Source organism: Hetaerina americana, unplaced genomic scaffold (genome assembly GCF_022747635.1).
Source record: "Hetaerina americana unplaced genomic scaffold, ioHetAmer1.1.p SCAF_8, whole genome shotgun sequence".
In the NCBI taxonomy this organism is placed as follows: domain Eukaryota; kingdom Metazoa; phylum Arthropoda; class Insecta; order Odonata; family Calopterygidae; genus Hetaerina; species Hetaerina americana.
Window position 1 is genome coordinate 29,094,209 of NW_027287427.1, and position 14,663 is coordinate 29,108,871.

At 34.1% G+C, this 14,663-nt stretch overlaps 1 protein-coding gene across 8 annotated transcripts in view; it reads left to right on the top strand.

Annotated features, from left to right (window-relative positions):
- The window catches only part of LOC139698065 (proton channel OtopLc-like), a 234,397-nt gene extending 220,847 nt beyond the window's left edge, over positions 1–13,550 (top strand). For 7 of the 8 annotated variants that reach the window (XM_071596941.1, XM_071596939.1, XM_071596942.1 and 4 more), the window contains 5 exons: positions 4,767–5,319; positions 6,214–6,543; positions 7,303–7,495; positions 8,771–8,944; positions 10,445–13,550. In XM_071596941.1, the coding sequence (XP_071453042.1) occupies positions 4,767–5,319; positions 6,214–6,543; positions 7,303–7,495; positions 8,771–8,944; positions 10,445–10,579 (1,385 nt within the window). In that variant the 3' untranslated portion in view covers positions 10,580–13,550. The remainder of the gene's footprint in view (positions 1–4,766; positions 5,320–6,213; positions 6,544–7,302; positions 7,496–8,770; positions 8,945–10,444) is intronic. The other variant, XM_071596947.1, reaches the window with a different exon arrangement.
- The last annotated feature ends 1,113 nt before the right edge of the window (positions 13,551–14,663 follow it).

Genomic DNA, 14,663 nt, shown 5'->3' on the forward strand with positions numbered 1-14,663 from the left:
CCAAATATGGCAGGAAAATAAAAATGTACAACCCTGCAATTATTGTAAGTAATTTAAAGACTATTCTAAATATATGCAACAATTTTAGCAACAAAGGCCAGCTTCTACCTTGGCATATGTAGTCATTACCTGTGTGCTAATTGTCATTATTGAGAAATGAGAGTTAAACCTTTATTATTAAAATAACAGTTTAAATTAATATTATAAGCCTTTAGTACTGAACTGAAACACTATGAAAAGTGGTGGGTGTTAGCTTGCTTAATGAATGTTAGTACCCTAAAATCTTCATTACACATCACACACTCTTCTCTGTTGTTGCCTAACTAAAAGTAAAACATGGAGCATATGAAGTATCATCTTCTTCTAGTCCTATTTTAATTTTGCACTTCATAGCTCAATTTCTTAAGTATACCTGTTTAATTAGACTGTAGTTTATTGGTAGCCTTCCAAAACCCATATTATTTACCAAATTTAATGGGAACTACATATCTCCTCAAGCCATTTTTCAATATACATTTTATATCCTATGCGTAAAACTATCCCTGCATTTCCATAGTTATCTGTAAATAATGTCTCCATGCATACAAGGACGCTGCATCTCATCCTTTGATATTACCCCTTCCTCCAGCAACTGTGGTACCTATGTATTCATCGTTGTAATGTTTTATTAATCACTTAATGACCTGCTGTCATGTAAATATGCTAGTGAAGTTTTTTAAGAGTCCTTAAAGTTTCTCCCATATACCTTTTGGCAAATTAATTACTTAAGGACACCACTTCCTTTCACACTGGTTAACTTAAAGCTGCAGTAAATGCATGATTCTGTTTTTGTTTGAAGAAGACAAATAATCACTGATATACCAAGTTGGTCCCTAATGCCATCAACTTTATTATTCAGCTACAATTTTGTCGGCTCCCTGATGCAATACATTTTCTGGCTCCTATTGAAAAAAATCACATGGAATTTTCTGTATAAATGTTGGGTTACTTGAAACATTACTTCCTATCTTTCAACTAATTTGGATTTAATAGCTTTCAAATAACAACTAATATTTTGGTGAATTAGTTAATTGTCTCATCATTATAAATAGTGACTTTTAAGTCATGCATTAAACTATCATTGGATTGTTTTGAAAAACTGCATAGAGTCATATTGCAGTTATTGTCCATCTGAAATAGCAATTTCTTGGACTGCGAGTTGATATATAGTAGACTCTCATTAGGACATATGTTGGTATTTAGTTTTACTGGTGAGCAGTTTTTTCAGTTCTGAGGCCCAGCCCTCATAAATAATTATGATTAACATGTTTTCTTTGCGATCAACTAATGACCTAAATTTGTATCTGGCTATTCATAAATAGAAAACCCTGAATTAAAACAATGAAAAGTATTAGTAAAAAGAGACTTTCATGCGTAAAGTGATAAAAATTTCTTTTAAAATATTTCATTGGAATAAAGGGTTTAAAAAATTTCTTTTGGTATGTTGTTAAAAAGCGATGATCATGAATATCAGATGGCGTATTTTATTTTTCATTGTCATCCCATTACGTATGTATTTATATTGATGCTTGTTTTGAAAATTTTGGTGGCCAGGTTATCACATATGTGATTGCTGGTACTTAATGTTCTTAGGAGCGAGACAAGTGCTATGATGTCAACCAGGGAGAAATGTATTGTTAAAAGACAAATTTCAACATAAGAAAAACAACATTTTATCTGAAAAGTGAAATAAAAACCTTATTTGAAATGTAGAAGTGGTTATTCCCAGCATTATAAAATATTAAATATTCCAGTTTGACAGATTTGTTAATTTTTATTCCAAATACAGGAGTTGCAGGAAGTTTCATTGCCTCTCAGAATTTGCTCTCAATGCTGAATGTGTGATGTAAAGTGAAATTTCTTCAGCAATGTTTTTTGGATATCTGTCGATGTGCATTTAGCATTTTGAAAGCCATAATAGTAAAAAATTATCTTTCTATATGATTTTTATCTTTTCTTTTCCAAGAAATTTTTTTTGTACTTATAAGAACAAAATATTATCAGGACCTCCAAGACATAATAGCTGGACAGAATAAAAGTAATGGAATTCATTAATGCATAAAATGTGCTGCATAGTTATTGAAGCAGTGACTTAGAAAGTATCAATATTGTAGCCATTGAGAAAGTATTTATGCAAAATGCATTATACAGATTTCATAATCGACCAGATGGATGGCTTCTCTGTATGTTACTACCAGCCATCCTCAGAGTGAATAGTACTAAGTTTCCACATCATCAATTACCTTCCCTTAAAATTCCAAGAAACTGTGGGAGATGCAGCAACAGTAACTTTTTGACTGAGTCATCTGCTAATATGCATTTAAATGCAAAAATTTCAGAGTGTATAAATCAATTGCCTTATTTACCTTCCCTTGAGTTATGCTCCCTATATTACCAATGCAACTTGCCATTGAACATGGACCTGGTTTGCATGTTCTTTTGGTTAGTATATGTACTCAAGAATTTTAGGTCCCTTCAGCAAAGCCCTAACAAGAGTCTACTGTGTATCATATCCATTGTTGCATTATTGCATCAATGATCAACCTAAGTTTTATTTTCGAAGATATTGTAAATTCTGCAGGTTATCACCAAATCATTCTCCAAGTATTTGAAGAAAGGGTCCTCTAGTTTCAAAAGTTAATACACTACCTGACATTCTCATCAACATTTTTTTAAGACTGACTATGTAAATGCTTTGATTTTGGTCTATTTTCATTTTGTTTTAATCTATTTATTCGACAAACTTGAGCGTGATTAATCTGTGCAGTCAGATAATAACCTTTGACTGGGCACTCATAAATAGGAAATATGATGACCGAGAATTTCATTTTGAATTATTTTGAGGCACACTGCTTGTCTTTTGTGTCGTTAATTTGTTTTTGTTCATATTCTTGGCTGTATAAAGATTGCTAATTAATTGAAGTCTTGCTTGTCTTAATGAGTTAAGTCACAATACTCTTGGGAGGGGATAAAAGAACACCAATTTTCTGAGTTTGTAGCATCAATTAGCATTTCCTTGGCATGACACTACTTTGCTAAAATTGGAGAACTTTTAATTTTTTCTCATGACAGTATGTAACACCTGCAAGTGCCACCATGCATCACATTATAAGTACACACTTTTATGTTCCTTAATTTATAAAAGGTCGCCCTTGACATATTCTTTGTATTCCTTGACATATTCTGTGTAGCCTTTGTAGAAGGCTATTTTCTTGAGTAGTACCTGTTAAATCTTAATTGCACTGATAAAATATATACCCTAATTGATATTTTTGGTCTGCGTAAACCCTCTGCAGCCATTCAATTTAGAAGCAGTTGCCTAGGATTGAATATTTGAACTTTCATAAAAAGATAGATTTTTTGCCAAAAGTTAGAATGATAATCATGTATAGTATGTAATTTTTGCAGCATGGATTACATGAAAATTTTCAGTTAAAAATTCTAGCTTAGCTCACAACTTTAAATAATTGTTTGAGACTATAGTGAAAATAAAATTGTAAATAGATTTTTCCCTAGAAAAATTATGTCTCTGTGTCATAGCGAATTAGAAGTTTTTACAAGTTTTTTATTCTAAACAGGATTTTTTTGAAATTCATTGTGACTCACCACTATTAATTGAATCTGAATATTTACTTAGGCTAAGTTAATTATATTTATTTGATTTTCATACAATTTTTTGGTCTCATATAAATTAATAATTGCATGCACCTTTCAAATTACTAAAGTCATTCTGAACTCTAATTCTGTTCAAATAATAGGAGCACTTTGGGTGTTTATCTGTCAATGAAAATCTTGGGAACCTTTTTTTAAAAGATTGGGCATCATGTATATAATTTCAAGTCTCTTTTCTTTTACTTCTGTGTCTGCTTCTTTAACTTCTTTTCCCTTCTTTCTTGAAAGTGCATTTATTGAAGGTAAAGAGAGCTCAGTGTACTGAAATACGTTTGCATATGTTGTCTATAAATGGTTCAATAGATATCATTGAAATTAATGGAATCATTTTAATTTTACATTAACTGTGGTGATATGTAGATTCATTGTCCTATTTTTGCATTCCAAAGAGGTTTGATAAGAATCAGGAGAATACATCTAGCCTCAGTCATCAGCTCAAAGATTGATTTGAAGAAGTCAAGCACATATATTCTTCAATGAAATAATTTTTTATCGTAAAAATGTTTGCGTTAGGTCATTTAACTGTGTCTGTGTAATTGCATTTGCACTTATTTAAAGCATATGCTTAAGGGAATCTTTCCCTGTTGCTGTATTACTTTTTAATGAGGGCCCCATTTAAATGGTTAAAATAATTTAGGACTCATATTGGTGTCCAAAGCATGAAATTTATTAAAATAGCATAATGTAATCACATCTAAACAATACTCGATTGATAAAATCTTATTTAGAGCCATTACAAATACGTATAAGTATATTCACTGCAAACTTGATGAAGAAAATTGTAGTGATAAATTGTTTCTGTGGCTTCAACTTTGGAACTCATTCACCGAGTTATTTCAAGTTTTGAGAACAGTCAACACTCGTTTCACCAGTAAACCTGTGCTCCCTTTGCCCTCTATAACTGTACTTTGTGCCTCTTTTATCTTTTTGAGAGTGCCCTAGATAGACCATTGTAGAGGAAGTCCCCCCCCTACCTGCTTTACTTGTGATCTCTGTCAGCTATTAAACATTGTGGGAAAAATGCCGACCTGTTGCATGCCCTCTCCCAACTGCAGGCAACAACATATCCTCCTGGTACCATCACTTCCCCGCGTACCCAGATCTGCACTCCCAAACGTCCACCACTCTGCCACCCACCACGACCACCACAGACTCCCCCACCACCACCACCGCCACCGTCGACCCGTTCGACTTCTTCCGAAATGAGTCGCCCGTTTTCAACGCCTCCTCAGCCATTCTCAATGCCTCAACCTTCAGCCCCCCCACGACCACAACCACAACCCCATATCCAACCACTACCACCACCCATTCTCCTTCCTCCACCATACTGCCCGCTGTCCCCTCGCTGGCTGCTGTAGCAGCTGAGATCCTGCCATTCTCCACTTCGGCCTCCTCCTCCTCCTCCTCGGTGATGCCAGGCACCACAGGCCCAGCTGGAATGCTGTATGAGGCCAATGTCGAGGGTAACTACTCCTGTGGCCGTGTGAACATCATGGGGACGATAGTGCAGGATTCAGCCCCCTATCTCTTCCCCTTCATCATTGAGTACAGCCTGATTGGTGCTGCTGTTGTCTACGTCATGTGGTCACACATCGGTTGGAGCCCAAGGCAAGTGTGAATTAAGCTATGCTATGTCACATGGCAGTGATGATTTCTATTATTTCACCCGCTATGGTAACTGCAGTGATCTATTTAATTTATCAATAAATCCCTTGAACAGTTTGTGATCATAAGAATTAAATCACTGCAGAAGTACATAAATGCAGTGTTTTCCAAAGTGTGAGGGAACTATATTATTGGCATCAATCAGTATCCATTAGGGAAGGTACAATTGGCTTCCATTGGATCCAAACCATTGTTAAAAAAATAGGCTTTTTTTGTTAATTATGCTCAAATGTAACTTGTGGTTATCAAAAACATTATGCATGCAAGTGTGATTATACATGCCTAATATTTTGTAGAAATGATAACATGTTGAAGAAAAGATATATTAGTAAATTTATAGTTTTAAACTTGCTTACTACTGTATGTAAAATTCACATATAACATTAGGGAGACCAGTTGCAGTACCTGTGCTTCCCAAGTCCTTGTAATTTTCACAGTCAGTTTGCTATGGCAGAGCACTTGTAACTTGCCTACACTGCACAGGTTGTGAAATCAAATGTTTAAGGTTGTTTTCCGAGGATCTGTTATTCGTTTAACTTTGAGAAATGGAGCCCCTGGAATCTGAAAAATCATACATCTTGGGTGTCAGTTGAGTGTTCCTTCATTCAGATGTAAACCTGGGTCCTCCAGTTGGTAACTGAACACTCCACTCACTGGACTGCCATGCCCCTATTTAATATGTATGAGCACCTTATTAAACAGACCCTTCTGTAGAAATTCTGGATGTTCAGTCATTGAAACAAACCCTTAGCATTCTAATCTGTTAGCATTATTATGATTCATGGCCTCACGATCAGAAATGTCAACTGTGGATGTTCATTTGATGGGATATTGCAGGTATGTGCTAGAAGAGGAGGAGGAAGAAGAGGCAGCCTTGATGGAGAGACGCATAGCCCTGGGGGTGTTGGCTGCCCAGGGGCGCACTGGTGGTCGTGTGGTGACTCGCCACGGTGGGATGATGCCAGGGAGCCGGGTAGACTGTGTGGGTGCCAGCAAGGGGCTCTTCTTTGGACTCCTGCTCTTGGTCGCCTCCCTCATTTGCCTCATTCTGTTCTTCGTGCTGATCCGCCACCCAGACCTTGGCCTGCTGGCCATTTATCTGGCAGATGTCTCCCACTGTGGAGTCATGGCACTCAGTATCCTTGCCATTCTGATTGGTTTCATAAGGTTTGTGTCTGGATTTTTCTTCTCCATGTATCATTGAATGCTTATGTGATATGGTTGAATTTAATATTTTTATTGGAAGTGCATGTGTTCTTCCTTTAAAGCTTTGGAAAAAGTAAAATTGCTGTTGATATGTAAAAAATATGTTAAATTGATGTTGAGAGAAAAATATTTTTAAATTTTGTTTCACATAAATGAAATATCTCACAGTATTAGAATAAATAAATAGTATAAACAGCACTTCATTTTTGCTACCAGTTGCAATAAATGTGCATTAAAAAACATACCACAAAAGTAAATACAAAAATGGTAGTGTTTCTCATAGTTCAAATTACTGCTAGTCAGTATAAATATTCTGATCTAAAAAATTAATTGACATACACCACAATAACAGATAAAAAAAACAAAATTCAATGAACATATGAGCATATTATAACTTTAAAACGTACTTTTAGGAAAAGAAATGAAAGAAGCATAAGAAAAAATACAATAAAAATCAGAATGCCATTTTTTGTTGGTGATGAGATTTCATATTGATCAACTTATATTCCTGAGTTTCAGGAATGTAAATTGAACTTAAATGTGCATTATGTTTTTGAGGAGATCTGTGAGAATTAAACAAATTATCCAATTGGGAGAATAACTCAAACTTGAAGAACATACATTCCTGTTTTTTCTGTGATATTATGATTGAAAGAGTTTGCATGACCATTGCCGAAGGTTACCCTGTGAACATATTTAATTTTTTTGTTGAATTTGCAGAGTGCAGAGCCTGAAGTTTCACTCAGGTGTTGATGAAGGAAGCCAGGGAACATTGAATGATATTCTGCTTCGTGTTTCTGCATTTGGTCTTTTTGTATATGCTGTGTTCAGCATAATTGCTGGATCACTTGCTGCCTATACTCATGAGCCCAACTTATTGGTGATGATTACTGGAATACTTTCAGTTGTACAGGTATGTTCCCAACTACTTGGGTGATAATTCAAGTCAGCTTTTGGTATCTTGGTCCAACAAGTTTATGCAGCGTATGGCACTTAAAATACTGCAGTTACAGAAACTAATTAATGTCATGAACGAATTTAGTCCAAAGAAATATAACTGAATAATTATTAATTTTGTTGCAAAAATCAGTGGAAAATTGGTAATTTTTAATTCGTAAAAATTGACATGTTTTTTAAGTTAAAAAGGAAAAATACTAAGGGATTATGCAGATGTACAAAATGTGGATGTTTTTACCTCATTAATGAGTGTTATCTAACATTTATGGCCAGAGGAACTGCCACCTTTTTGCCAATAGGTTTTTATGTTTCATATGAGGACTCTCATACACTTTGCGCATAAGTTTACACTGTTCTTCAGTTAAAGTTTGCCTTTTATCAGCATGTTTTTTAAAAAAACACTGGTGCTCATGACATTTTGTTCACATGATTACTAAATCTCTCAGACGAAATAGACATTCCACAAAAGATGTATTGGTGATAAAGGTGGCATCATAAAATGTGTGAAATTTTATTTTTGTGACAATGCCTTTTTAACTGCATGCTTTAGGAACCCAACTCGGTAAAATGAGAAAATAGATTGTGATCTAAATTGATTTGAAATTTTTTTTAAATATAAGAAATAAATACAATGGTAATGATGCTCAATTGAGCTTTAAATTTAGCCATATAAATGTCACAGCATCTCTCAATGACATAAAAAGAAATATGCCATAAAGTGAACATTCATAAAATGTCAGTGTGTATCAGACAGACATTTACAGCTACTAAAGGGAATACCACCTTGAATACCACAGTTCATAGTAGTGGATGTGGATGTTCAATATTTCTATCATTACAACATTCCTTTGCTTTGGTTAGCCTTAATTTGTCAATTTTTATTTTTTAACAAGTTACCCTGATATGAGTGAGTACAGTGTTTTACAACATCTAAAAGTGAGGTTCAGGTGTTTCAGTGAGCAGCATTAAAAGGAAAGCTGCCTTGTTTATAGGTGTATAAATGCATGCACCCATTATACACTGCAATCACATTAACACACCCAGGCAGACATGCATGCAGGTGTGTCATGTTAATGCTTTTTCCTGATTCCTTATTACAAAAATTATTGCCAGCACATGTGCGTAATTAAGTGGTCATATTGAGAATTTTCACTTCCAATTCAATCTGAATGGATATATGAAGAAGGTAATGTGTTATTCATGGTTTTTCTTTATTCATGTCACATTGCAGGTAGTGCTACAGCTTCTATTTATTGCGGATGTTGGTCGACGACGTGTCCACCTTCCAGAGCATGACCGTAGCAAACCAGGCAGACAGGTGGTCACATTCCTGCTCATTTGCAATGTAACAATGTGGGTGATATACACTTTTGAGACCCAGAAGGTAGAAGCTAATCCAGTCCAGGTGAGCCAAGTTCATATTTGTTTTGCATAGACAGGTGTTCCTTGGGTTGAGGACGACCCAACTTTAGGCATTCTGTTATTATGAACAGTCTCAAGGATGTGGTGTGTGCTAATTACCCCTAGTAATTTTAAGGGAAATGCAAGCAGGTAATAATAAAAATGTATGTTGTCCCCGTTGCAGAATCCATGCCTCAGTTATCCATGTGAAATAAGTGATTTTGTGTAAGCAAAATATGGTCAGTCTTCATATTTAGGATATTAGTAATTTTTAAAAAAATTATCTATCATAAATTAGTGTACCCATTAAACTCAATAAAATCAATTTATCAATTAGAAATTACCCCCACTATTTGAAGTTTTACCCCATTATAAGTATACTTATCAGCTTAGTTAGAACTAGTCTTGTTGATGCTATCTGCGGGAACTCACTTCCTCACTTTGAAAAGCAGATGAGGAGAGGAAAATAGAGAAGGGGAAGAGGATGATCCTTGAGCATGAATGGACAGTGGCTTAATGGCACCGTGATGTCATTTCAGAGATCCAGATGGTTCCAGCCTCTCTGCCACTATACCATAACCCTCTCATCCGACACAGGGCTAGCAAATAAAAACCACCAACCTCCCCATCTCCTGAAGATGTATTCATGCCCTACATCATGCTTGTTTACTTTGCATTGAGTTGGTGCTTAATTAAAAATGTTTACAGCCAAATTTGGCCCAGACTATTTTTCAATCACTCTGAAGGAATGTGAATATAACTGGTCAAAAATGTGAAAGCAATGTATGCAGTTGCTCTCTCATGTATACTTTGCTATTATACCTATGCATACTTGGCTATAATTGCTTAATATGGCTAATTTGATTGCATTTGTGTGTTTTTAAGATATTTGAATAATTTATCAGACTACAGCAGTAAAAACTTTTATTGTGTGATTGATGTTATTAGCTGCTCATTGAAGCAGGATAGGAAGGAACAGAAGTTGATGGGAGAGGAGATATGATAAGAGGGTATCCCTCTTACTTGGACCAGCAAGAAATTCACCCATTGGTTAATATAAAGTTGGATAGGCAGTTCTCTACGGAAATTTATGATTAAATAATTGAATATTGAGGAACTACTATTTAACGTGTGTACATGTAAACAAAAACCTTAATGGTGTAAGTGGTTTACTGATGAAGCGCACCTTGCCATAGCACTAGGTTCATTTGGTAGGCATAAGATAGCAGGTGGTTGAGACTTACAAATCACTTTTATCTTGAATTTTTATCCTTTTTTGTGAGTCTTTGATTCCTCACATGCATACATTTGTTGCTATATATCAGCAATTATAGTAATGTTTTTATTATTAACAGTTATGAATGAATGGTTTAAGTAGTCTGTAATATTGGAATGAAAATAAATTAATTTTTAATGTGTAAGCAAAACATTATATAAATTTGTAAGCTATTTTTTGCTCTCTCAAAATAAATAAATTAATTTATTACGTTTCTTTACCTTTTAGCTTGACTTCTACGGTTTCCTGGCATGGGCAATTGTCCAGAGAGTGACTCTGCCTTTGTGTATTTTCCATCGTTTCCACTCTGCTGTGACTTTTGCAGAAATATGGAAGACTTCATACAAAGCACATCTTGATTGAAAACGCTGCTTCTTGATTGAGAAAAGTTAATGAAAATTCCTGAAGACTTATCATCCACGGACAGAGACTCAAAGATATGAATAGGCAATGCTCATTGGGTATTCCTTATGGATACATGATAAGATTACATGCTAAATGAAAATTGGAAAAGAGGATGATGCATGTGGTAAATATGACTTGTTGTAACATTCTGTGCAGGATATTGAAAGAGAACATTATGGCAACTTAGATTTTGAACTGTTTACAGCAATTCCTGGAATGTAATATTTTTATATTCACTTTAAGCATAACAACTTTAAATTCAGAAAATTATAATTGTCTATTTGTTGTTTTAAGATGAATAGAAGCTCTAAGGATAATTTATCAGGATCTACTCACAAATATATTGAATCAGCTCTACCCCTAACACTAGCCAAATATAACAAATGCAGCATTATTTTTCTGATTTAACAATGGGATCAAAGGAAAGAAACCTAAGGCCAAAAATAAATCAGCTCTATGAATCAAGTAACATTTTAAATGCAAATTCTCAAATGTATGTATTAAATGTATTTATTTAAATGAAGAAAAACAGCATAGTTGGTGGAGGACCTGAAGATATTCAAAATACTCATTTTAAAGCTATATTGCCAGTGATGTCTAAAATTGAATGAATGTAATTATTGCATGTATTGCACTCCATTTGTCTCCTCGTATTTATCAATAGATTTAAGTCTGAGGTGGAGAAATTCACCCATCATCCTGTCATATTCATTTGCATCCAACATGATCATATACTCTTTGTTTTTGATATTAGAAAATTTTCCTATTTAAGTGTAAATAACAGATGAGATTGATGTTTAACCGATATGAATGCATGCGAGGGTAAATCAGTGTGTGAATGGATGATTCTTATGTGAAGTTGTTGAATGCCTGGTGTTTAACCACAAATGTAACTAGCTATTGTAATTATTGTGATCATTGATGGAGGTGTGCCATAAACATTGGAGGTACCCATTAATTTTTTCACTAAAGTAAAACTTTTTGTACCAATATTGCATACTCAGTATGTCATTGAGCGAATCAAATACCCTTGAATGAAAGAATGCAAAGCAGTATAATTGTACTGTTAAAATGCATTTGGACCAAACACAATAGCATTTTATGTTCAATTTTTTTTAGCATAAAAATGAAAATTTAAGCTAGATTTTTCTAACTTTTCAAATTTTCCAAATAAATTGCTGCGGCAAACAAATAGGGAACTTGAGTTTGACTGCCATTTGTGTAAAAAGAAGAATTGTTTACTAATCAGACCAAATCTTCTGTAAGTTTTTCACATTGAATACAACCTTTTGTATTTAAAATCAATATTTTTGAGTGAGGCAAAAGCTGAAAACTTTTCTGAAATTTTCTTAATTCTACAATCTTTATTTTAGAGGCAAAAGGAAAGCTGATAGATTTTATAATGCAGTCAGCATATCAGTCTGTAAATAGGCTAGGATTTGATCATTGTTTTTTAAAATTTTGACATTGTAAATAAAGTTTCAAATGCATCCTGAAAAATTTCCCTAGTAATGTATGATAAACTGTAAAGAAGTCCCTGATACTTACATATTGCATCTTCAATTGCACTATTACCTAACACGTGTTCATTTAAAATTTGGAAGCTCTTACTTGCATAACAGAAATCTTAATTCGACAATGTGTGTAAAATTGCTACCAATTATATACAAATCAACTAGGCATAAGTGTGATGCAACTTTTACAAATTCTTCCACTGCCTGTAGTGGATTCTGCAAATGCCAACAGTAAGAGCGTGAGAGTTGAGAATGTCAATATTTTCTTTTATATGTTATATGTAAAGCAGTGTATGCTAATGATAATTAAACTTGACATGTCGCTAAAGATTACAGTTGAAGTTTGTGTCATCATTAGAATCAATTAGGATATTAACAGTTGTTTTCAACTGATTCAAATTACTCAGTATCTGTGTATAGATTCCATTATATGAGCCATTGCTACAAATGCTTTTATGAGGCAAATTAAAATCTAAGACAGAAAAAAATGCCTAAGCTATTTCATAGGAGGTGATAGCATGGTGCACAAGTGTTGTAACAAATCCAAACATTTGCCAAATCCAATGTGTAAAGGAGGTAGTTTTTTATGTCGATACATTTTTTGTTTTATAGCAGTGATGCGTTTCATTGTTAATACAAGTATTTAAATTGTTTTTGTCCAATTTGTCTGAAGGAATGGTTAGAGTGGTATTTTGATTGTGTAACCTCAACTAAATGTAGTGGGTTGTGTTTGATCATTACATGTAAATCACATTTAAGTCATATACATTACTTTTCTCAAATTTAAACATCCCAGGTACCTAATTAAAAAAAAGATTGTATAGCATACTTATTCTGCCATATTTCCTTACTCATTGTGTGCTGCCAGTCGTATTTCATATCATAATGCTCTCGTAAAATATGGCATTTCACTCTCTCGATTTTTGGCAATGTTAGATTTTAATGATTGTGATTAAATCCATGTGACAGCAGACATGTCCCATTGTAACATTATAATATATGTCAATTGATGTTTGTTAATGGCAATGAAAAGGTAAAGGGACTGGAAGAACATGTGGAACTCAGGCATAGAAAGGCAATGGCCTATAATTGCTCAGTCTTCTGTATAATAACATTCTTACAAGCTATTATATGGAGAAAAATCTAGTGAAAGTGTTCAAAACATTATTTCTGCACTTCCAGTTTCTTTGATACCTTTGTACAAATGTATCTCTACCTGTGAAGTAGCATAGAGTAAATGGGCCAAACAAATAAAGAAACAAAGATTCCCTCTAAAATGCATTTCTTTGGATACTTGAAATATTTTTAGAAAATGCTAAAGCTACCATAAGGAAATTCAGAAAGTTTACATTTTTTGTGTTAATGAAATGTAGCAGTACTTGTGTTGCTTGTATGAAAGTACCTAATATATAAAACAATTCCATTGATAAGAGCGTTTTTCTTCATATAACATATTACTACCCAAGTTGTAAGTGTTCCTTCTATTTTATGAATTTGAACTAATGGCCATTCGGATAAATGTGCTAATTATTACTGTGGCAATCAACAGTCATTTGAGGTAGGTTTTGGTATTACAGATTTATACTAAGTCTCACATAATAAGATGCAATATGCACCTATACTAAATAAACTTTAAAAATACCACATACTTTATATTTCCCTTCAACATGTGTATTCTTTTCCTCCACCTACCTTACCCGCCTAACATTCTCCCCTTTATCACAGTCTTAAGGATTTCACTGCCAAACAATACTCTCCGTCCACTTCTCCTGCCTACTTTGTCCAACCCTCCCTCCTCCCCTACCATGCCAGTAATTCTTTGCTTTTCTTTCCAACCTTCTCCACAACTACATCATAAAATCCTCCAATCTTTGCCTACCATCTTGCGTCAACGATAAAGTTTTCACATCATAAAAAGCTATGCTCCATATCAAAGTCACAAGTCTTACCTTACTTGAATCATGATAGGGGAACATACCTGGCCTAGTACTTTAGTTGTTGCCATCCAATTTAAATGTTTCCTTAGCCATCCCATTTCTTGAAAACCTTGTTTACTTTGTTTATACTGATTCTCATTCTATAGCTATTATACTGTTGTTTTAATGTACTAACAGATGATTATAACCCTGTGGTGGCTGGATAATTTAGCATATTCATCAGAAATTTGACTAATTTTATAAATTCCCCACCCACTTTCATAAGTAATGAAAAATGAAATGGAATTTACTCCTTGAAAGTTATTTTAATTCATAATTCTGTTGCAGATAGTAGTTGAGTTGTGTTCTCATTATGACTAAGGTCATGCCAGACTCTATGGTCTACTGGTAAGATTTCCTATTTAATAACATAATATCCATGTAATAAGTAATATACATTTATGTGCTGCAGTTGATGACACTAATATTAAATTACAGGAAACAAGTATGAAAAAGGATAACACTCAAGTGATCATAAATAGAAAGCAGTCTGTTATTTCCAAACAATGCATCAACCATGATTACCCATGCTTTTATTCTGATGGTCATTCA